Here is a 24288-nt window from a genome sequence, read left to right as displayed (position 1 = left end):
ATACCATTCTAGCTCATGTTAGAGCAAAGGAAGGATAATTGGTATGTAGATGCAAATTAGAGTTTAATATCCCATGCAGCTGTTTACATCTGCTTAATTAAGCAGCAGTGACTTCACATTAGCATTGCTATGAAACCGTAAATACACACCGGAGATAAGGGTACAGTCATGTTAACCACCTTCCTCATGCCAAATCAATATAAGATGGGTACTTTTTGTTTCAGTCTTGTGTTTTAATGGTAAAGAAAAAAATCTTCACGTTTAAAGAGTATCTTCAGGTTCAATACATTGGTTTTGGTACAAGTACCAAGATTTTATAAAAAGACTCCTCATGTAGACAGGCAGTTGAAGCAGTAAATGAAGAGCTCTAATGGAAACTCCTAACAAATATAATTGGAAGTCAGTGGGTAATTTTGCTTTTGGAGCCTTTACAGGAATATCACAGTCCTTTTGTACAGTAATAGAATGTAAGTAAATACCTATCTGGAAAAATGCAGGGCTGTTTTAACTCTGATGAAGTTATAACACTTGGACTATGTGGCATAAGCTCTTTGTTTCATGTATTTACCAGCAATTCTGGCACAGGGCTGCTTGTTTTGCTCTTTGACTAAGGACCCCTGAAGTTCCACAGATGTAGCCAAGCTGGTATTTTGAGAGGTATGTACAATCAGAATAGGCCCTGGATTAACACGACGCATCAGTAGAATATAAAAACTGCTCTTTGGTCAGGACTATCGGAGCTAACTGTTAACCATGAGCATAAGAACACAACCTCAGTTGGTGCCATTTTTAATGATTAGAAATAATACATTGTAAAACAAAAAGTGAAAAAATTCCAGCATGATACTTATAAACAAAGAACAGATAGAAAACAAAAAACTCGGTTTTGCCTGATTTATAGTATTTATCATACAACAGATCATTAGTCTGAGGTAATACCAGTATTAACTTTTTAGTCCTTCAAGGACTGCTCAAAAATTACTAACAATGATATCAATGCATGTTATGTTAAAAATGAAACTTGATTATTAAATCAAGAAAACTCCTTACACTTTTAGTTAAGGATCTGTGACTGCAAGTATAAAACTGGAAATAAGTCTACACAGTAGGAACTACAGGACATCAGAGTCCTGTGTGGCGTGTCAGTAAGACTAAGCTGAGTATGTAAAAATCAGGCATTTCAATACAGTAAAGACTTTGTTCCAGAATATCTCTAAAGAAATTTAGAATACTGTTAGTTTGCATAAAATAGCCAAAAAACCCCAACTAATTCAGAAGTCCAAATTTGGCATGAGGTAAAACCATGTGCATTTATTTAATCTGCATTTAGATTTAGTAAGCATAAAATTAAGTATGTTGACTGTAATGAATTCAGTCATACAAGTGCAAGTCTTCAGCTAAAACGTATTTTATGGCAGTTTATTTAAAAAATGTACCAGTAAATCATAAAAGAGGGATCATGTCCATTTAACGTTTATTGAAGTATACAGGAGGTTTTCTTTAGAATCAAATATGAGCATGAATATATGACCAAACGCAAAATCTATCAAATTCAGTGAAAATTTTCTGACTTTAAATAGTAGCTGTAAGAATGACCAATATATATTCTTTGTTACAACTGCCCTCACTCTACAAGTAAAAAAAAAAAATAAACATTCAGTAAACATTCTTTCCTAAGGTAGTTTCCCTTATATACCAGTGATTTATCCATTTTTTGTATACATAACTTTTTAAACATACCAATCAGTGGTTCTCACAATTGAAAAATAAAAGCACAAAAAAGTTTACACTCTTGTACAGGTAAATAAAAGATCATTTTTAATTAAACTGTATATCCTTAAGGGCATAGTATAGTTTCAATTTCATTACCTATTACATAATTAACTTCTTACATACAAATATTGACATATTTGGCTTGTGCTTCAAAGCCGTTGTGTCTACAAAGTCCATGTCAATGCAACTCATGACTTGAAATCAGTGGGGACATCTTTACTGCTGCTGGGTTTAACCTGGTCATGCAACATGGTCTCTTCTGAGCTTGTTGTGGCACCGCATTTTTCTGGGGAGTCATCAGTGTCTGGATCCAATCCTTCAGGACAGGGAAGTTTTAGAAGTTCTTCCCGCAGCTGAGCTGTGTGACGCTGGATATACAAAAAAAAGTCAGTGTGGAAGGCCAGTTAAAACAATATTTTCGCAAGGTTAGACACTGTAAAACAAAAAGAGGAGTAGGTAGAAAAGGTTTAAATGTACTATTTCAATGTCTGGATCAACTTCCCCCCTATTTTTAACTTTGTTTTAGTACTTTCGTTTTAGTGACAGAATAATTAGCAAGAGTTGCTAGGGACAAATTAAAGGTGGTCGACAGAACTGCAGCCAACAAATGCATCACTATAAATGCTGCTCTATTGTCTTGCAGTTGAGTCATATCTGTGTTCGCGGGTCACAGCAGAAACCAGCTTGGTTTATATAGGTCATACAGTCAAATCAAATTTATAAAGAATTCATGATGAGACCTGTCACAGAGACAGATATGCAGAGATTTGTGTACTGATCATAGTAACTTCATTTTGAAGACCAGTCACACTGAAAGAATGGAAATCTGGCAATAGAAAAAAGAAGCCTTTCTAAATTTGGGGTTTGCACCTGAGGGGAAATAAACCCTAAAATATGAAAAACAATATAGCCCTGTTCTCTGTGTGGTCACAAAATACACAAATGGTAATAGCTGGGCAGAAAATATTTATAATGGTTAGAACAATTCAAGTTAACACAGGATAAAACTGATTGTAGCTGACAAATCAGTTTGTTATTTATTTATATATATATAAAAAAAATATATATATAAATAAAATACATTTATTATTATTTTAACTGTCTACTCTAAAAGCTTGTTTTCTGTCAAGACATTGGTTATAATACAACTTTATCATTAACCCCCACCCACCCTCAGAGTGACCAGAAAAAGCTATTATCACAGAATATTCTGAGTTGGAAGGGACCCACAAGGATCAAGTCCAACTCTGAAGTGAATGGCCCATAGGGGATCAAACCCACAACTTTGGTGTTATACCAGCACCATGCTCCAACCAGCTGAACTCATCTCAGGGTCACTGTATCCTATACAAATATTCATGGAAAAAATAGGCAGGACAGTTGCTAGAGGAAGTAGTAAAAACACTGATAAAGTGGAATGCACACACATTGCATTTCTTGACAACTGGGAAACTTAGGTTTGTTAAAAACATCTCACCTTCAGAGCTGCTGCATGATGGGACATAGTCCTGCCTACCCGTTTGTCACTGCTGTACTGCTGTATGTCTGCTATCCACTCCTCACACTGAGCCATGATCTCCACTCTTTTCAAGTAGAAGTGTTTGTGGATAACCTGCGAGAAAACATTTCCAGTGTAACATGGATGGAAGAACCATATATTTTAACAATACCAAATTTGCAATACCTCTGTGTGTCTAACTGAATATAACGGAAAAAAAAAACAAACCAGGTAATTTAGAATTGAACCAGACTGGAGACAAAACTGGAGTTTCTGTCCTCAGCTATTTCCAAAATCCAACTGGAAAAAGCCCTGAGGAACCTGTTCTGAATTCAGCTGATACTGTCTTGGGGAGTTTGTTGGTCTGGATATCTCTTTCAGTATGTAGGAATCCACTGTTTGTGTGCAGCCTGCCATTTCAGCAGTCACTTGTGTTACCTGAGTGCAGGATAACCCAGTGCCAGAAACACACTGAGCAAAAGCAGAAGGGAGAGCAGAGTGCTGCTCACATTCTGCAGTTCAAAGCTGGATGTTCTATGCAGGCACGACGTTCGCACAGGAGCAGAGCTACACAGAGACCGTGCTGAGGCTTTCATTGTTTCTTTCCCTGCCCTGTTTTGCTAGAGAAGCACAGAGCAAGCAGAAGCACCACATCCTCCCTATCACTGACCACGGGCTGCCCGAACAGAGAGCAGATGAGCAGAAACACTGCTGCCAGTATGAGCACAGGAACATTACACGCTTCTGCAGAGAGAAGGATCACAGCAGCTGCTTTCAAAGAGATGCAACCACTTTGCTCTAGGCAGAGGTAGCACGTTTGGGGACACTGGAATTCTCAGGCCATGGTAGTTGAGCTGCCTAGTTTGGATGGGAGCCAGTATTTGACTGAAGAGTAATTTTCTTATTGAAGTACATATTTGAGTTTAAAAAACCCAACCAACCAACAACCATACAAAGTTGTGAAAATCTACTTGGTGTTGGCTTTGTCTTAAACACCTTTCTGAAACTGAACGGTGAAGGCAACAATAAAACCAAAGAAATTTTATTGAGCACTGAAAGTTCTTGACCATATTGCAACATAATGGAAAAAATATTTTTTCCCTCTGGAGGTTAGAGAAAATAGCTATCTATCTAAAGAGAAACTGCATATTGAAAGCGTAATTGACTTCAGTTCTGGATACATTCCTTAAATCCATAATGGAGCTTGGAAAAACTCCCAAAGACTGGCAGTTCAGATCTCCTGAGTCTACACATCGTTTAAGATACTGACGACAAGAGTCAGAATTTTGAAGACAACAGATCTCAGGACCTACATTCTTAGACCTCAGTCTTCAGCATGAGTTTGCATTTGTGTTACTGAATTGATCATCACTGTTCAGATGGTCTGAACATAAAGGGAATCTCCCAAAGAAGTGCTCAGATAATCTGAGAGATGCATTTCCATTTGGATGGGGCCACGGACGGGCTCTAGCATTGTTGCAAAGCTGCCTTTTCATACCAGCAGTGTGAGAGCTGTACTGCAGAATAAGCACATGATCACTGAGACTCTTAAAAGAAAGTGCAGCAACAATAACTGGGATTCAGTTACCAAATGGTGTAAGACTGCATATCCTCCATATCCTTCACTTCTGTACATGTGAGAAGAAAATGTGAAGCATTATTGTCAGGGAGCACACTGCTTTCTTATATATTCAATTAATTTAATCTTACTGTGATTTGAGAATGCTTTTTGCCAAAGTGAAACAATTACATTAGCTAGAAGAAAAAGACCTATTAGCAGAAGTTATTGGATTATGTGTCTGGATATTATCTTTATCATGCATGGTCTTCTGCTTATTGAGTAGAACATTTAAGAGGCAATTCTGAATGACCACCAGGTTTTACTTCATTGATTCAACATCCCTACATACACTGCACATCCTTTTTTACCTCCATGTGGATAAAAATATTTTTTCTTATTCCACAAGACACAGTAATTTTAATGAAAAAAGGTTTTGCATTCCAAAGGATGTTTTTAATAATATCAAGGAAGGGATGGGAGATCAGCATCTCAGATGCCACACCCAGAAATGTGCATAATCCTAAAATAATTAGGCTTTTTCAACATTTTATTACGTAGACAATTTAAAGCATAGGTGATACTACCAGATGGTTCCATGCTTCAACACAAGTAACAGTTGTAGTAGTTCAGAGCAAAATGTGTTTTTCTGGAAATATTTGTTGGTAATACTGTGAGATGACTCATGTTTGACCAAACATTTTGTATTAATATTCATACAGATTCTCTTAAGTGTTTCTTCAGCTCTTTTTTCCTTGAACTCTTTGCTGTATATGTTTAAGCCCTTGACATCTAATTCATCTGCTTTGGGAAAGGAATTAAGACTACCGACACTGAGAAGTCCCTAAGAACTAAATTCTTTTAAGATGCTATAGGTAAGCTTTAGTCTATTTTCAGGAATGTAAACCAATTAAGCAATTTGATTTATTACAATAATTTTTTTTCAAGACTGCATGAATGCATGAAGGTTAGCATTGCTTTTAGCAGCATCAAGACAATTGTCTTCAAAGGCACAGATTTCTAGTGCAGATGCTTTGTGGAATTTCTTTTAAGTTATTTTTCAAATTTGCATTATCTTGGTGTTTCCAAAGTGTTTCTTAGTATTTGTTTCAAATTCATGATCTTTGGGAAAATAAGGCCCGTTACTTATGTATGGAGTATGGAGTGCCCCTTTGTAGGGGCTGTCCAACAGGTGTTATAGGCCATGTAAAAGGTCCTGCTCAGTAGTAAGAATGAGCTGATTGAACATGTTTTATCCAACTGTGCACCAAGATCCTGTTCAGGTCAGTCCCACTCTGCCTGCATTCCCTTTCCCAGAAAAGAATCTGTGAAGTTTGGTGCATCCTTGTTCATGTCAGTCTCTTGAGTCAGTTGCCACAGGTTAAAACGGATATTTCATGCATGACCTTACCAAATATTTGCATTATTCTTAATGCTCAAAAAAGATAAATACTGCCTTTCACAAAACCTACCTCCTTAAAACATGGTGATGGATTTCTCATTTGTTCAAGCATTGCCCACTTGACTGTTGCCTGTCGGATATTTCCATCATATTCCCTGGAGCTCTGGGTACCACTCGGAGTACCTCGCGATCGTTCGTAACCTGGTTCATTGAAGTATGGCTCTGCCACCAGTATTAGGGACTGGACAGACACCAACACCTGTTAAGAGAAGAAACCAAATATTAAAACTGTGCTGCCAAATATACACAGTTCTGCTCACCTTACAAGCAAAACAATTTCTGTGGCAAAGTACTTCCATCTGTGATACAGGCTACTTGCAACCAGGGAACATCCATGCTTTCAAACTAAATTGTCACTACACACAAAATCCACCAAAACCTATGGCTGTGTATTTAGCTCCATCACTGAGAAAATGACAAGTGTAATTTAAAACCCTACAAAACAAAAATACAGATATAAGTAAAAGTATTTAAAGGAAGAGATGTCTGATCGTGCCCCTTTGTGAAAGAAAGTGTATTTGTCAAGTTTTCAATCTCATTTTTTTCCCTATGTCTGAGCTTACTAATTCTTCTAATTCTGAACTAGATGGAAAAAAAACAAAGGAGGTAAAATGCCACATGATCTACACTGTCTCCAAATTTTTCTTTCAAATGAATGTTCTTAGACATTTAGTTTTACATTTTGCAAACAATACTGTGTCATAAGCCAATAAAACAAATCTCAGTATTCTTCTTAAGATAAAGGAAAAAATGTTTTCAATACTATATGAACAAAGCACCAACTATTCAGTAATTAGGAAATAACAAATTTCCTCCTTTCTATTTTACCATCCAGCACATGTGTGAATAGATGCTTATATAAATTCAAGGTATTTAACAATATACTCAGCCATTCCTAATAAAACCCAAAGAATTAAAAAGATACATAAGGCTCTTAGGTATCCAAATGTAGATGTACTGCATATTCATGATTTGAAGGCTTGCTAGTTTTTCCAGTATTAAAAATTTATCCCTGTCCATTTAGTTCTTTTTACTAAATGAAGGGCAAGTTTTTCTTGCGTACTTAGGACCAAATCCACCAGCAACAGTTTTAGGCATTACAGTTCTGTGACACAAACTTCCAGAACTGTAAAGAATCCAACTAAGAGGATTTTAACACTTATATTTCCTCATTTAGTGAAAAGCTGATGATATGTTACAGACCTAGGAATGGCATTTCCAACACTGGGCATACTTGAGGTGCAGATATCCATGTGCCAGGGCAGCTGTTTCTGGAACTGACTCTCCTCCAAGTCTAGGTACAACTTAGAGCTTTAAAACATCCCCTAATTTGTGAATTTGAATATGGAAGACAAGAGTCCTCCTTTTTCTTGGTGGATGCAGAATGTACAGCTCACATCAGACAGATGCCATATCAGCAGCAATCCAAACTCTGACTCTTTTGCAGGCAGTGCTCTGACATCCACAGCTGTGCTCTGTGCTCAAGTGTGGCATTCTCCTGGAGTTTCTTCTGTAGCAAAGCCAGCACAGACGTGTTCCATCTTCCCACCTTCTCTGTGATGGTTCCTCACTCCACAGACACAATGCCAGACCAGTAACTCCTATCAAAGCAGCAGTCCAAGAGCCAGCTGAATGACACAGGTCACCCTCAGTCCCACCAGAACCTCACAGGAACACACCCTCACTCCTTTAGGTGCCGTGGCACTTTGCCCTTGTGTGTGGCTGTGCTTTCATTACAGCACAGATGGGCAGGCTAGGGCAGCCAAGTCTTTATCCTGATGGATTGGTCATGTGCAGTGGGAGATATAAACAGCCTCCCTTGCTGGGCTGAGAATGAAAATTAACTAGGTTTTTCTGTTTGTCAGGCAGGTGCTCCAGGTAGCTGCTGCTACCATGTGCACCATCACCACAGTCTCCTATACCCTGCCCTGCACTCAGCTAGAAGCAGCCATAGTTATTTAGTGTTAAACCTTAAAATGTAGGTAAATGCATTAAAACATACAGAATGTGCCTCACAAATCAGCTTTCATGACACAAATTGCCACATAGATACCAAAAAAGGTAGAATATTAATGTAGATGTTGCTAAGTCATGGTAGAGTGACTTCAGTGCCAAGACTTTGGGTATGAAAGGTGATCACTGTGGCTTTTATGTGTCTCTGGAAGAACAGGCCTTTGCTTTTAAAAATTTTGTATTTTAGATATTTATATATTTTTAAGTAGCTATGGTAGAGAAATTTGACACTGCAGCATTTTACTTTCTGGGCCTGAATAAGCAGTTGATACTTTGAATTATAATTGTAATGAATGTGAAACTCTATACTGATCTTTCAGTTTCACTGGGTAATAAAAATTACTTTCTGAAGTATTTTGGGTGGTCTGACAATAGTTCAATCTCTGAGCCAGAAAAAACATGTGGTGCTTAATTCTTTCCAAGCAATTTATTTAGTCCTACAGCTATTTTCTATTTAATAGTTGTAAAGTGTTTTTCTCCCAATATGGTAGGGATGGGACTTTTCCCAACAGTTTTCTTACTATTCTCAAAATGAAACACTGAAAATTTTAAATTATAAATTTCTATGCTTATGCCATTTCTAACCATCAAATCTAACATTTTAATGTAAGAAAAAGGCTTTTTGTGAAAATAAGACTTCCTAAATACTTGTACCTATCTACACCAATTTTATACTTCAAGTCCGAAATTGCAGTTCATCTCTTAATTAAGAATTTGAATCTGGGGAGACTTGCACTCATTAAAGGAAGTGTTGGATATCCATTCCAGCGTGATTCTGTCTCTTGCTGATCTTGAAGCTGAGTGGGAGATTTGCTGGAAGTTCCCTTGATTGTTCAGCCTTTCAAAGATGAGAGCTAATGGCTTTGCAGTGATACCAGCTGGCTTTGCAGTGATACCAGCCGGCTCCTTCAGCTCCTCAGGATTCACGGAGTTTGGTTCCATCAACATGTGGGTACAAGCAGCTTCAATACTATTCCCTCTACTGTGGGTAATTCCTCATTCTCACAAATCTCCCTAATTAGGGTTCAGGGAAAGGAAAAGCAAGTCTTATCCCTAAGAGTGAGGTAGAGATGACCTCTGCCTTTTTCATGCCCTTGCCAATAGGTTTTCTTCCCCACTGAACAGCTGCAAAGCCTAAGGAAAACGTGTTTTTTTGCTGCCAGCATACTTATGAAAAGCTCTTTGTGTTTGTCTTTATAACCCTCATCATTTTCAGTGCCGTCTGATTTTTAGTTTCCCTAATTTCTCTCCTGAATGTTTGGTCAATATCCTTTTATTTCACACACGTAGCCACCCCCTCCTTCCACCTTTTCTTGCTTCTTTTTGCAGCTGAACTTAGGCAAGGGTTCTTGTTTACCCATGCTGGCCCTCTGCCTCACTTGCCTGACTTCCACACACTGGAATAGACCATTCTTGAACTGATAAATCAGGAGACTGATAAATCTGCTCTCCAAGGCCAAATCCTGAACAAGCTGAAATCTGTTCTGCTGAAGCCAGTAATTCTATTATGCTGAAGCTGTGTAGTCTTCTAGGATTTGGAACAGAAATTGTACCTTGTGCTACATAATAATTACTCCAAACTCAGAATAAATTCAGTAACTGCCATAGGAAAGAAGCCATTGCAGGCTTTACTTTTACTTAATGTCTTTGCTTGTGAGTCAGGGCATGTCTGTGAAATAAAGCTGAAAATTATAAGCACTGCATGCCCTAATAAATTCTGCTCTAATGTAACACTAATTGTTACTGAACACAGCACAGCTGCACTTCCATTCCCTTCATCTTTATTCCTCTACTCAGCTCACCTGCATGCTTAGCAGGAGGAAGGCTACAGTCTGCATTAGTGTACTTCACTTTCTCATCTCTCAGTGTGGAACCTCTTTTGTCTTCACCATAAAAAACTTGTGATATAAATCTATGAGATGATGTCATCTCCTGGTCCTTTTTTTTTTTTTTTTGAAAATAAAATAAACTATTTAAAATCATCTGAGCAGGGCTGGTACAGGAATAAGCTGCACACATGAACAACTGCTCTTCAAGACCAGACCATCAGAAATACTCATTAGAAAGAGCATTTTGAAGAACCTGTTTTCTCGCAGTTTTCCTTTCCGAGAGTTCCAAGGATGTTTTCTGGACTTTTGTCTTATTTATGCTTATTTGAAGAAGATTCGTTTGGTTTAAATGTTCTAGAAAAGGAATCATTAGGACCAAGAGAAAACTAATTAATCCTAAATGACATTTGAAGAGAAAGAAGAAATTGCTCACCTGCAAAAAACTTGAAGTCTGGGGATTCCATTTCTCTTCTGGCCTCCCATGCCATGTGTTAAGTATGCTTAAGCACACCTGAAAAAGTGACATTGTTAATACCACAGACAAACATTATGACAAAATTGTCCTGTGTGGACAGAACAGAATGTTGACATTACATTCATTTTTTTGACAAACTTTTTTACAACAGCATTCTAAAAACCACCTTGTAGAAGGTGGTTTCTGTCACACAGACTGTCAAGAAATTTGAAATATTCCTTAACTGTGGCCCAAATGCACCGCAACACTTAACTTTTGTGACTGGTCTGAACTTCAGGGAGGTTTATGGTGTTCTTGAATCTTATTGTGAAATGGAACAATCCAAGACAGGGAAAACAAAGAGACAAAACGAACACAAGAAACGTAGAGGCAAGTATTTTCCAAGACTTAAAACTAGACAAAGAAAAATGGAGATAAAGTCTCCACTAGGAATTATATTCTGTGTCCACATTAATAGAAAGCAAATAGAGAAGAAGAGATAAGGCACTCAGCAAACATTCAGCTGCAGCTGATATGAAGCATAATTTGTCTATGTAAAGGGTATTTCAGGTAGCCAAAACAAATTTCTGACTGGTTTGTTTAGCAGAAAATGTTGGAAAAGAACATTTTTCTCAGTCAAAAGTACTTGCTTTTTTGGTCCAATCCAACTCACAAAGGCTGGATCTACAAAAATCTGCAAGACTATTTAGAAAGGAGGCAATTCCCACTTGAAACTGATAAATCCCTCTTCATTTTGGTCTGAAGACTGGTATTAACCAAACGCTTCCTTCTCTACATTGGGAGTGGCTGATCCATAATTCAACCACAAAAGAAAAAAACTTTCATGCGTTTCACTTCTTTTTTACATCTAATACAGGATCCCAGCTGACCTACCTTGCCATCATTGTAGAGGTTTGGATTAAATCTCACACTGTGGCCTCCAGTTGTTTCCAGATTCACAAGTGGAGGGGAATTCGGATAGTCTTGTGGGAAATACACATCAAATTCAAAGCAACCATTTGCGTACGGGGTGTCTGCAGGACCAGTGATAAGAACCTACCAGCGTTAAAAAGAGAGAGAGAGAAAAGAAAAGAACATTTAACATCCCCACCCTTGTATCTATCACACACTAGAGATTCTGTAAGTTGTACAAAGCATTTTATTTCCACCTGCTGTGTGGCAGGATTAATAGACCTCAAAATCACAGACAGGCTGTTGGTCTGTTCATTCTGATACTGTGGGCAAGCAAAGCCCTCTGCAAACACTCATTTCTCCAGATTACAAATGGAAAGCAAGACAGAAGGAGCTGAAAACTCTTTCCTATTCGATGCTATTAACAGAATGTTTTTTTTCAAAATACAGGTCCAGAGGCACTCAGTGTACTTCTCCATACCTATTGCCTGCAACTTCAATGGTCATGTGCAAAGATATGTTTGGACCATAATGGAACAACAGCACTAAACCTTTCCCTTTGGAATAGCTGAAAAAGAATGAATCCTGTTCTGTGAAGAATCCTTGGCCAACAGAGCGCTCCTGGGGCAGATGGGCTCTCCCTGCCCCTGCCAAGCTGCTGAGAAATCAGACTCAGACTCAAATACTACCAATTACATTAATGCCTGAACAGCAATTAAAGCGGATGTGAAATACTTCTGGTTTTTCCTAAGATTTCAGGCACCTTCCTGTGCATTTCTACACCCAGCTGAAGAGAGAGGTAAACCCAGTTTTGCTTCCTTACCTTCATTATGTCGAGCCGCTCCTCGTCACAACGCACAAACACGCTGGAGGAAGACGAGAGCGGCAGGGAGGTTGAAAGAGTCACGGCCTCCTGCGCCAGCCGCCGGGCCCTGGCAGCGCTGTTGGCGTCACTCGCGTTTTTAACCTGAGACATGTAGTGGTAATTTACTTTAAAAACCAATTTGCCGTCGTCATCTTCGGAAACCATTTCAAATGTATCTAGAAGAGAAAAAAATTTCAATGCGTCAGGGAAGGAGGGAAGTTTGTCATGGATTAGTCTTGGATAAAGTTTATGAGCATTAAAGTCAGGAAAGCTTAATTTGCATCACAGTAATGCAAAAAAAAAGAAGAGGTGTTTTCTGAATTAACAGTGATCACAGAAACTGAAGCATAAACTGTGCTGGGCTGAAACAATTTCTGCAGCTAATTTACAAATGCAACTTGTCAAATAAACACCACTCCCAATTTGGAAAACTACCAGCTATTCCTGACCAGGAATATGATGATACTTAAAAATACGTAACTATGCTAATAAAGGAACCTGTGTGAAGCCAAGCGCCAGTAATATTTACTTGTGGGCTGGTGGCAATGTTATTGAAGAACCATGAAAATCTACAGTGGAGATGGTTTTCTTTAATCACTTACTACACAAAATATGCAGCACAGCTCCCAGAGGGAAAAGCTCCCACTTCCTACAAACCTTCCTAACTCCTACTCTTGGCATATACTCCACAAACATTTGTGAGGAAAACCTCTTACAAATACAAAAGTGAAGAAATGTGACTGCAAATGCTGTCACCATAACTCAAAAAATACTCAGTGAACATGTTCTTTAGCTCTTTTTTGGATAAGATAATATTAGTTCTTTATGAATTTTTTTGGTAATACATTCCTTTTATGGCCAAAATAAGGACCGATCCCTATTATATATTCCAAATGCAATATAGTGCACTTCTTGAAAAGACACAATTAACTTTACTGCAGTTTCATTTAAAACCACATTTTGATTTGAATTATTTTCTATTTAAAAAAATAAAATATGAGCTTTATTTATAAATAAATAAATATATATAAAAGGCTCATACATGAGCTTTAAAAAAATCAAACATTTCAATGTAATCTGAGAACTGAAAGACTCACAAAAAATCATCACTGTAATGAAAACATGGACACCATCACATCACAGAATTCATCTGGTCCATTGAATTACCTTAGTGCATGCTTAAAACATTTCTTATTAGTTCAAAGAGTGCATGAGTTCGTAGCCTGAAAACACAGATGTACAATTTTCGTCATGTGAAAATTATCAGTGGTCATGTATGTAAGATAGTTGCTAACTTTTAAAATAATAAAGGCTTTTGTTCAACAAAACACAAGTTTCTTCAGTGTCTGCTTTCTAAAACACACACATTCACACTTCTCAACCTACCAAACTGGAGTTTTTTCATGACAGCCACATACTTCTCTTCAAGGGATCGTAAAACAGACATAGGCTTGGGCTTCACAGCAGCCTTTTTGGAGTATTCAGCCATCTTCTTTTCTGTGGTGTAAAATGTGATGATTATTTGTAATTAACTATGTAATTACAAGAAAAGCATATCAAGTGTTGACATTTCATGGTTACATTCTTTCACAGAGACATCTCAAAACTGGGTATCACCTAGGATATACAAATATCTTTTTCTCATTATTATATCATTATCTGAACAGCTTGGAGTAAATACAGGTCATAATCTCACCTTAGAAATAAGTTATGACTGCTGCTGCTTCTTTGAATATTCTTTTGTTATTTCTTTAAATTTATCTTTTTTTTTTAATTTCAGACAGGAAATATGACATATGCTTGTGTGGATGGCTAGTCCCACATGCATTCCTGGACTCTCCAAAATCAGGAGCTGATCCCATATGCCTTTATACAATGCAGTCCCCTGATTCAGCGACTTAACCTTGAGTTTATATTACTAGACAACCAGATGGTCTTTTGAGGTTCAACCCATGTTTCAGATTTTAGCTCTGCATTCATCTACATAGTTATTCCAATTAATGAGATTTAGTTTTAACAGAAAATTTTATTACTAAAGTCCTGTGTGTCGTTTTCTGCCAAGGAAAACAATAATAAAAAAAAGATGCTACATAATTGTGCTGTAAGCTGTGAAGTGTACTCTAACTTACTTGAATTATTCTGTTTCCTTGATCAAAAAACTTAAAACTTCCACAAGGTTCCAACTGCCTTTGAAAATGCAGTCAGCAGTTGGGTACAGGAGGGAAATGTTTTGTCTTGCTTTTAAGATGATTTATAAGTTATCTGTAAATGGCTGTATTACAGATAAATAAGTGCTGTTGCACTTATAGAAGTGTTTGTGTTTCACCTTGGTTGGCTTGGCGCAGGCTGGTGGTGGCAGCATAAACGATCTCTGCAGTCTTTTGGATGTCTGGCACCAGGAGGGTCAGTCCTTCTGGCTCTTGATCAGAAGTATCTGGTTTTACTCCTGCTTTAGCTTTGTCTTTTTTAGACCTGTATGGGGCAAAGAAATAGGATATAACCCGAGGGAATATTTTTCAACCAGACATACAGTATCCAGTGCATCTGTCAACAGGATAAAATACCAAAGGTAACACACTGAGACTAAACCAAGCCTACTGAAATGGAATGTGTCTCTGTACCTTCAGGTTCATCACTGAATGCAGCAACCAGCAGTTCCAACACTGAACATGCTGTCTTGATTTGACAAACAGATGTACAGCTGGTATGAGCAGTGAAAATATGAACACAAGGCCAGCGATTCCAGTACAGCAGTTTCTGCTTCAACCATTCAGGCCTACCCTTCAGGCTGACCTGACATCTGCACACCTTCACACAGGATTAGAAAACCTTACAAAATCCATCTAACAAAGACCATGTCATGAATATGTATTTCATCCTTGCAGATCCTCCTGCAAAACTAAGTCCTACATATGTGACAAAGTTCTCCTTCCTGCTATACAATACATTAGCAATTACTGAAAATACACTAATGGTAAAACTCTAGGAAACCTCCAGTAAAAATTCACACCAGGTAGATGAACATCAACCCAGGCACCACATGGGTCACAGCAGGCACCACATGGGTCAAACATGAATTTTCTCTCTGCAGTTCTCTTCTAAGCTTTTATTTTAATAAAAAGTTTAATGTAACATAATTTTAAAAGCTTTAAAATATAAAAAGCATCTAAATTTTACTGGATGTTTATAATCAAAGTATTGCAAAACAAAACATCAATTTAAACACCTCAAATTTTTCTAATTATTTGAAAATGCAGTGCATGTTTTAAGAGCCAGCATAAATTTATACTGTCATCCTGCATAACTTAGGAGATTTTAAAGCTAACAACATGCAAATTATTTTGCAACAATTGCTATACATTTTTGTTTCAACAGCACTTGTTTGTTTTGAGACCCAAACAAGTTCAACAGCCAAGATGAAGTGGTTTTGTCTTTCTCACTAGCAAACCAAAAAACTATCTACATGAGTAAAACCAGCAATTTAATGTTTTGCTATAGGAAACATATTTTACCAACTATAACCTGTGTTTTAATCTAGACTGAAATTATGCATAATGAATGACTCTCTAAACTATTCAGTAGAGGTGATTACAGTAGTACTGAATATGGTCTCTGAACTGTACCTAATCAAATGAGAATATCCCTAGAGAGCATTAGTAACAAAATACATTACTGTAGCATGGTCCATTTTCCCTGTTCCAGATTTAATCCAAAAGGATGTCAGCCCATGGCTGACTTCAAGCTATTCTGAGCTTTCAGATCCTCAAAGTTAGGAGGAATCCGAGGCATCACAGCCAGCCCCAGGTTGCATTTGAGGAACATTTATGACAAATAAGCAGCAGCTGTATCTCTCATTCATACTTTCCAATCCTTATTATTGCATTTTTCCTTGTGGAAAGCTAGGCCAATATTTTTTAAATAACCTACGAAGCACCTTCAGAAACACATATTTAAACCTACTAAACCTCAGTGATAACCTGTTTTAACATCATGCATATGCTAGCAGCTACCAGACCCTAGAAAGGTATACAGATTTAGATCTGCCTGCTATTGATGCAGAAACCTTAAGCTATTTGCTACAAAACCCTTGGAGAAATTCTGGCTGAAGTAAAATGTCACTGGGTATTATGCAAGAGAAAGATCTGTGAAAAACAATAAAAATGTGCTTAGTGAAGGTACCGAAAGTAAAATTATTTCTCACAAATCCATTTCCAAAATAGTGCTCTTGTGGCTCTTTTGTTGTCCACTTGCTTTTACAATTTGGACTACTTGTTTGGTTTTCCTCCTTCTAGTTGGTCTTAGAATCAAAAAAATCAAGGTGCTGGCCTCATTAAACAAAATGCTTCACAACATGCTTAAAAACTCCTACAGACATACTGAGTTACTGACTGCAACTACCTCAACAGACAAGGAATATATATTAGTTGAAGCAGCAGGGAAAGGAGACATCTACTCAAATGCAAACTTTCAGTACCAAGAATACTATTTCCTGTTGTTCTCCCTGCTGTCCACAGCAGTTACACTTCAGCACTTTTGAACTGTCAAAAGAGAATGTATTCTCCTAACATCTGTGCTACCAGGGAAAGGAGATCTGTCCACTGCAATCATGAACACAACAGAAAACCTCTGCCCCGCCTCTCCTCATAAGAGACTTTTGAAAGCCTGTGTTTGCAGGACAGTTCTACCCTGACAGATTGAGTTATGTGGGGCTTGTGTGACGGTCTATATTATCCAGCTGCCTAACTTCTGAGTCAGGCCACACCTGTGAAAGAGCAGTTTAGGAAGCGAAATGCAGGAATAAATCTAACTCAGCCACACCTCTGCCCCATCAAAGACTCTTGACTCTACCTAATCACAGATTTCAGCCAGTTTCTTGGGTAGGATAAGATAGCTGGTACACAAATTCCCAAAATTAAACATACTGCCTTATCAACATTTAGCTTCCTCACAAATTGTTCCTTGTATATTCCAATGATTAGGCTAAAGGCAATCTTTTTCCCCACTTTTGGGGAACAGATCAACTGATATTGCCATAGCATGCAAGACTCCTACGAGTGATGACATCTACTTTTTTCTTCTCCCATTTTGTCTTCCTACCTTTATTTGATTCAAAAGAACACCAACTTAGTGTAATCCATCCTGCACAGGTTGTGAGATCATAGAATCACAGAATGGTTTGGGTTGGAAAAGGCCTTAAATATAATTTAATTCCAACCCCCTGCCACAGGAGGGACACCTTAAACTGGATCAGGTTGCTCAGACACCCATCCAGCCTGGCCTTGAACACCTAAAGGGATGGGGCATCCACAACTTCTCTGGGCAATCTGTTACAGTGCCACACCACCCTGAAAGTAAATAATTTTCTCCTAATACCTAATCTAAACCTACTCTTTCATTTGAAGCCGTTCCCCCTTGTCCTGTCACTATAGGGTCTTTGTAAAAAGTCCATCTCCAGCTCTCTTGTAGGAATCTGCCTCATTATTTTATTCTCTACTTTAGCATTATTCACAAATGTTGGAGAAATTTAACAGTACTTTACAGTTTCTCAGTTTATTTACTATCAGCATATGGAAAATCAAGTAATTCCCTAGACTCTAGATGGGAAAATCTGTCCAAGGTTCCCCAGCCATATGTACTCTCACACTGATGATAATTTTTAAGCTCACAGTTTTGTGATCTGAGATAGAACTGAACACTCCTGCAGACATGAACTATTATAGTTAATTGTCTATTTATTTTACATTAGAAGACCACAGCAGCCCTTTCTAAAAACATATCCTTAAAACATGTTTATTATGGCTATTAAATAATAAAATTTAAAAAGAAGAGGTGCATTATAAGATAAAAATCTCGCACAAAACAGCTCTAGAACTGAAGATGGAGGTGTGAATATGGTCTCTGTACTATCTCCCTTATGTAACAAAACATCCTGGTCTGAAAAATCTAAAAGCCTATTTTGTTCCCTAAGCTGTATGCTTATAAAAGGACTGAGATAAAAATGTAATTCAAAGCCCACGAAAAAGTTCAAAGGGTTTCACATATCATCAATGTACTGGGCAATCTTAGAATACACAAAGTAAACAAAAGTCAGAGTCACTGTGAGGGTCCCAGTCCTTCAGGAAGGGCAGAAGGCCTCCATGTGCCTGCTGCCGCCTTGTGGCTGCTCTATGGACCCTACAAAATAACTCCTTGGTCAGATTCAACTTGGAGTCCTCCAGTGTCAAAATTACAGCTGTATTGAAGATGACAGTCCATAAACTTTTTCTCTGTGTGACCTGAAACACATGGTATTGCTTTGTGCACACATTAGAAAAGCAACCTGATGACTACTCTGCCACTTGTGAGCACGTATAACATGGGCAAAGCCCACTGTTAGCTGAGAAAATACCATTCTCCCTTCTTGCTGTCATCTCCAGTGCTGCAGTCCTGCCTGGATTTATTCTCTCTCCAAACTATGTGACTATGTGATACAAGAGCGATCCAGAGGCACCAGTAGGGCTCCAACTTGGGAGGAGCAGTTGCTGGAACTTCACAGCTCTCTCAATACTCTATGAAGGAGGAGGCAGAATACCAAAAGTGAAGTCATAAAGCCAGTAAGATGCTTCAGCTCCTTCCTTGCATGCTATCAGCCTGCACAGAAATTTGTGTATACATTATCTAAATGTTATGACTTCCAGAGTGGAGGAGGAGCCAAATATTAAATTCAGACACAGAAACTTCCCCATACAGTTTTTTGGCCACTGAAGAAAAAGCAGAAAAAATGTCAACCCATATTTAAAGGGGTGACAGTCACTAATATATTTGCTAGAAGATACAGCAAGTGTACATGCTAATAATTTAAGCCATTAATTTAGCTTGAGCTAGAGATGACAGCCTTCCCTTTATGCTGTGCTAAATGAATAATGAATTGTATACTCCCAAGGCAACTTTAATTTTCAAAGTCAATACTAATACTTACTCACCCATGCCTGGTAGTTGGAGGTAAATGTGGTGATACAGAATGATACCCTTATCAAAGCATTCACAGAGTACAGCCAATGAACGATTCAGCCCCTGTGCACCACAGGGACAGTGCTTACAGCACTGTGTTGCTTGGTCTTAGTCTGGGGCTCATTCTCTTGGGATAAAACTACCCTGGATTTGCAACCACAGCCCTCATGGACTCCACATTTATTCCTTCCAGTAATTCACACTTCCTTAAATAAATCTCCTGAAATCAGACAAATCAGGCAAGGGACTATGCAAATGACCACTGATGAAAGCTGGTAACCTGCTCCCAGATGGCTCCACCTATCCACCCTTGGGGCTCGAAGCACTCTTTACAGACATTAAGTGGAAGCATTCCCAAGCAGAGGCTGCAGGACTGCTCCCTGCAGACAACCATCAACTCAAAATGTGAGTTTCAACATGCAGCAGAAGGAACTAATAATTGTTTTTTAAAGAAAAAGAAATTAAAACAAATTAGGCCTTGATTCTTGGGGCCCAATTCTAAAGAAAATATTTTTTGTTTGAAAAATGCACTCTTTCACATGAAAATTCTCCAAAATAGCAGTGAAGACAGCAAAAAGCCACAGCACAGAAAATGCCTCAAGCCCACTTGGTTGTAGTCCAGCATCCCCATGAAGCATAGTTAGGAATTTTAGAGTTCAGCTTGCTGACAACACATCACATGAATGAGCCACCATCTCATTTTGCCAGAATAACCATTTGCCATGAAGCTCACCCCACAGTCGCTGGTTCTAATGAACCTGCTTTGCCACGTATCAGCAGCTCCCTGCAGCAAAGGGCTCAGCCACCACAGCAAGCTCATGTCTCATGAGGGCTGAGTTACACCAGCCTCATTACACCAGCCTGACTGCTCTCCAGTCACTGATGGCTTTCACTCCCTAGCATTCAGACAGTAATGAGAAATCATCTCATACTTAAATGTCTTCTCCATTATCCAGAAATTTCCCAATTTTCTAACAGAATATTGTGGCCTTTGAAAGTAAAGGAAATTAAATGCTAACTGAAAACAAAACCAAACTGTTCCCCTTCAATTCTGGAACAAAGTGGACACTCCCAGTCCAACATAGAGATGACATTTGGCAGACACGCAAGTCTGCTGCTCAGAGGATGTGATGTTTTGCCTTTGAAACTAGAACCCATAATTTTGGGTTTTGTTGTTCTGCCAATTTGACCTAAAAGGAACAGCAGATTGTCCCATTTAAGAAATTCATGCCAATACTTGCTTATTTTCTGGCACACCTTCAACTAAAATGCTGAGAATTTAGTTGAAGGTGTGCCAGAATTCAAGCCTTCCACCCCAGTGACTCCACGCTGTCCAGGCTGTTGATGTTCATCCTTGTCTATACACTGCTTCAAAGACAAACAGAACTATGCTTAAACCACCCAGTAAAAGACAAGCTTTCCTTTTGTGCTGGTATAACAAAGTAATACAAGGAAATTGTACAGATAATGCACAAAGAACCAACCACAGAATTCTTATCAAATTAATGTAATATTAAAATTATTAAATTATTACATATTAATATTATTAACTATTAAAATAACTGTGACTCTAGAATTCTTCTTTGCTTCCAGATCCTAAGCTGGCACTGAAGAACTACTCATACTGTATTTACTTTATGAAATAGAAAAGAGCTTATGAACAGTATTTGTGTGTCACTCCCACAATGAAACTTCTTAGGCTGCAGCCTCGGAAAGTGACATGAGAAGATACAGGTTTCCAGGACATTAAATCCAAGGCTAATGGATGACCAGATTAGCAAATTAAAAACAGCAAGCAATTTTGGCGAAGAATTACTTACACAGGTATTGGGAATGGATTATACAAAAACCAAATATCTTTCCTATTTTGAGAGGATTACATATACTATGTACATACATATATATATGTATATACACACACTATGAGATATATAGATAATATTGCCAGCAAGCACAAGCAGACTTTTTTAGGTGGGTATCCAACATAAAGAACTGGGTTTTGTCCTTCCCAGCTCTGTTTGTTTTGCACTACACTACACTAGCAAAAAAGTATCTCACTAGAGGTACCTTACATTCTTGATAAGCAAGAGTTGCAGTCTCAGTCAAAAGGGATTGGAAAAATTGATTGGTAAAGTCCGGTTCATCAGGAGCTACTAGCAAAGAGTTCCCATTAATGAGATTCTTTCTCCAAAAGTCTCTCAGGTAATGGTTGGTAAATATTTTGAGTTAACAGTGGGAGAAAGAACATTTTTCCATACACCTTTTCCTGATATTTTGTTTACCTTCTTCCTATGATGTTTCAGCATATGCTTAGGGACAGCACTAAATTTTGCGAAGAAGGACAGGCTATTATTTCTTAAGAAGCTGTCTTTAAATTGGAAGCAAGTAAACAGAATCAAGAAACCAATTACTGGACGAAGAAAATTATTAAAATGAAGAAATTAAAATTTGTATTGCAACATTGATAGTTATCAATGAAATGACAAGACTATGCAAATCTACCAGCTTATGTCTGTTATAACAAAACCATTCCCTCTAAATAGTACAGTAAACCAGACAGATACATACAAACACAAATTTAGATCAAATGGATGGTATATTCTCACTCTAGATGGCAACATCCATTCAGAGAAATAGACAGAATTCAATCTCTTTTCACTACTATATTCATAATAAGTAAAAACACATGTCCTGTTCCAGCCAGAACAGGGTTAATTTTTGCAGTATCCAGGAGAGGCCAGGACCCAGAGGTTACTGTACACCACCTCAGATCATTGCTGGGGCAGGGGAAAGGGACTCTCCTCTGGGAAGGAGGACTTCCTCCTGGTCAATAAGTGCGGTGGAAGGAGCAGTTGGCTGGTGCCAGTTCCATACTGAAGGGAGCAGCTGCATAATGCCTGTTCCCAGCTGGAGAACAGGGTGGTGTAGCTGCAGTTGGATTGAGCTCTGTGATGAGCATTTCTGCATGTGAATAATCACTGTCTCTTTTGTAGGCTTTTTTATTGTTGCTGTTTGTTCTCTTACCTCATTGCTGCTTCCAGTAAATTGTTCTTATCACATCCTGTGATTTTTACCTTTTGGGCCTCCAATTCTCCTCCCAGCCCACTGCAGAGGGAGGGGAAGGTAGGAGCCAGCAAGGGGCAGCGTGTTTGCAGTGTCTCAGTGGGAGCACTAAACTGGGGACTACCATTCCTAAAGCACAACCACACAATACAGTTTAAATGAAGGGCAGGGCTGAAACAAGTGCTTACCTCAGTCGGTTGGTGTATGTATCTACACAGGTCTTCATTTTAGCCAACAAGGTCCCAACAGAAGCTTGTGACTCCAGCTGCTCTTCCTCCTCTTCGCTACTTTCTCCCGACAGAGGAAGGAGTAACGGCACCATCAATGTGCAAGAGGCAATAGCACGGAGCAATTCCAGCAGAGCTCGGTACAGGGGAACATGTCGAGCCATATCCAAAACTACAAGAGACAAGCAGTTTACCAAAATTACTAACACTGGAGACCCTCTCACTGCTACTATGGATGCTTCAAATAGACAAGCTAGATTTTAGTAATTATTAAAATACTAATGAAATGTAATGATAAAATACAGTATTTCGTAATTGTAATTTTAAATTTGTGTTGTAACGGACCTGTAAAGAAAGAAATTGACAAGATACCTGGAAAACAAAGGTTAACAAAAGACACAAGAGGACAAAAGTGCCAACAAAGTATGGAGAAGGATTACCACGTGCTATATTAATTTCTAGTACCTTAATATACAGCCCTGGCTCAAACTGTATGCTGACAGTAACAGTAAACAAAAATCTATGGAGGAAAAATTGTAACCTATGACGTAGCAGAGTAGCATTTGCTGAATCTAACAGCATAAGCATCTATAAAGACTTTCACCCACTTTATTTACAATCATCTTCTCCTTTGGGAAAATTTCTCTGCATTATTAAAAAATATTTATGGTTCTTAAAGGAATTAAGTTATCTACTCAGTAGAAGTCCAGTTTTGCTTCTTTTCATGAAGAAAGGACTGTTTTAAGAACCATAATGTATCCTTCAGAGCATGCAAATTTTATCTGCAAATATGTAAAACACAAAACAGTAAAGATGAGTAAAAACATACACTAGGCAGACAAATCTCACTGTCTTAATGTTTTTCAGTGTGACATATGTGTTACTGTGGGTAGATATCAGCTCCTCTGATTAGGAAGACAGGCAAAGATACACAATTCTAATGGATTCTCTAGCACCACATTGTTTATTTTTCTTCTCCGCTTGTTTGGACAAATACGTATGGGTGTCATTTAAACTGACTTTGTATCATTAATAGAAATCCTGAAAATGTAGCAATAGGCAGATACTTTAACACAGCTGCTTCCTCTGCCCCTAGGACATGCTATTTTTAACCTAACTGCAGAAAATATTTGCTCTAGTTTAAAGTATTCATAAATAACTGAGTTTATGATAAAATAAATTTATTCTTTTTCCACCAAAAAATGCCAGACAACAAAAATCCCCTGACACTTTGCATTAGGACTGAACAAAGCACCGAAGAACTCTTTAATGTTTCATTTAGCACATCTCATCCTCCAAGCTAAAGCAGGTCAAAGACTTTCAACTCCTGTCACCAAACCCTTAGCTCTAAATACAACATGATGGGACAGTATAAATAGTCAAGCTAAATTCAACAAGCCAGTTTATGCAGGTTTAAGGCTGGATTTATCTCTGCCAGGAGTTCTTTGATCAATAGCTTGCTTTTTGTTTTTTGAATCTATTACAATGGCCCAAACTCTTAGCTGGGTGAAGTGCTATTGAATAGGAAGAAAATTCACCAAAACAAAATATTAATCTGCCAGGTCTGGTGTCATGGCTCTAAAAATAACCCAGGTGTCATGGTTTGACACTGCCACAATGCCAGTGCCCCCATGAAAATGTGAT

At 38.2% G+C, this 24288-nt stretch overlaps 1 protein-coding gene across 9 annotated transcripts in view; it reads right to left on the bottom strand.

Moving 5' to 3' along the window:
* Positions 1-1392: 1392 nt before the first annotated feature.
* BIRC6 (baculoviral IAP repeat containing 6) overlaps positions 1393-24288 on the bottom strand; it is a 170025-nt gene continuing 147129 nt past the window's right edge. For 8 of the 9 annotated variants that reach the window (XM_021548327.4, XM_085575516.1, XM_085575518.1 and 5 more), the window contains 9 exons: positions 22606-22816; positions 14691-14836; positions 13751-13861; positions 12323-12540; positions 11482-11643; positions 10567-10644; positions 6302-6490; positions 3251-3385; positions 1393-2141 (listed from right to left, as the gene is read on the bottom strand). In XM_021548327.4, coding sequence (XP_021404002.3) covers positions 1962-2141; positions 3251-3385; positions 6302-6490; positions 10567-10644; positions 11482-11643; positions 12323-12540; positions 13751-13861; positions 14691-14836; positions 22606-22816 — 1430 coding nt within the window. In that variant the 3' untranslated portion in view covers positions 1393-1961. Of the gene's footprint in view, positions 2207-3250; positions 3386-6301; positions 6491-10566; positions 10645-11481; positions 11644-12322; positions 12541-13750; positions 13862-14690; positions 14837-22605; positions 22817-24288 lie in introns of all 9 variants that reach the window. The other variant, XM_077782053.2, reaches the window with a different exon arrangement.

This window comes from Lonchura striata, chromosome 3 (assembly GCF_050655825.1).
Source record: "Lonchura striata isolate lonStrDom1 chromosome 3, ASM5065582v1, whole genome shotgun sequence".
In the NCBI taxonomy this organism is placed as follows: Eukaryota; Metazoa; Chordata; class Aves; order Passeriformes; family Estrildidae; genus Lonchura; species Lonchura striata.
This window is presented reverse-complemented; position numbering and strand designations above follow the sequence as displayed.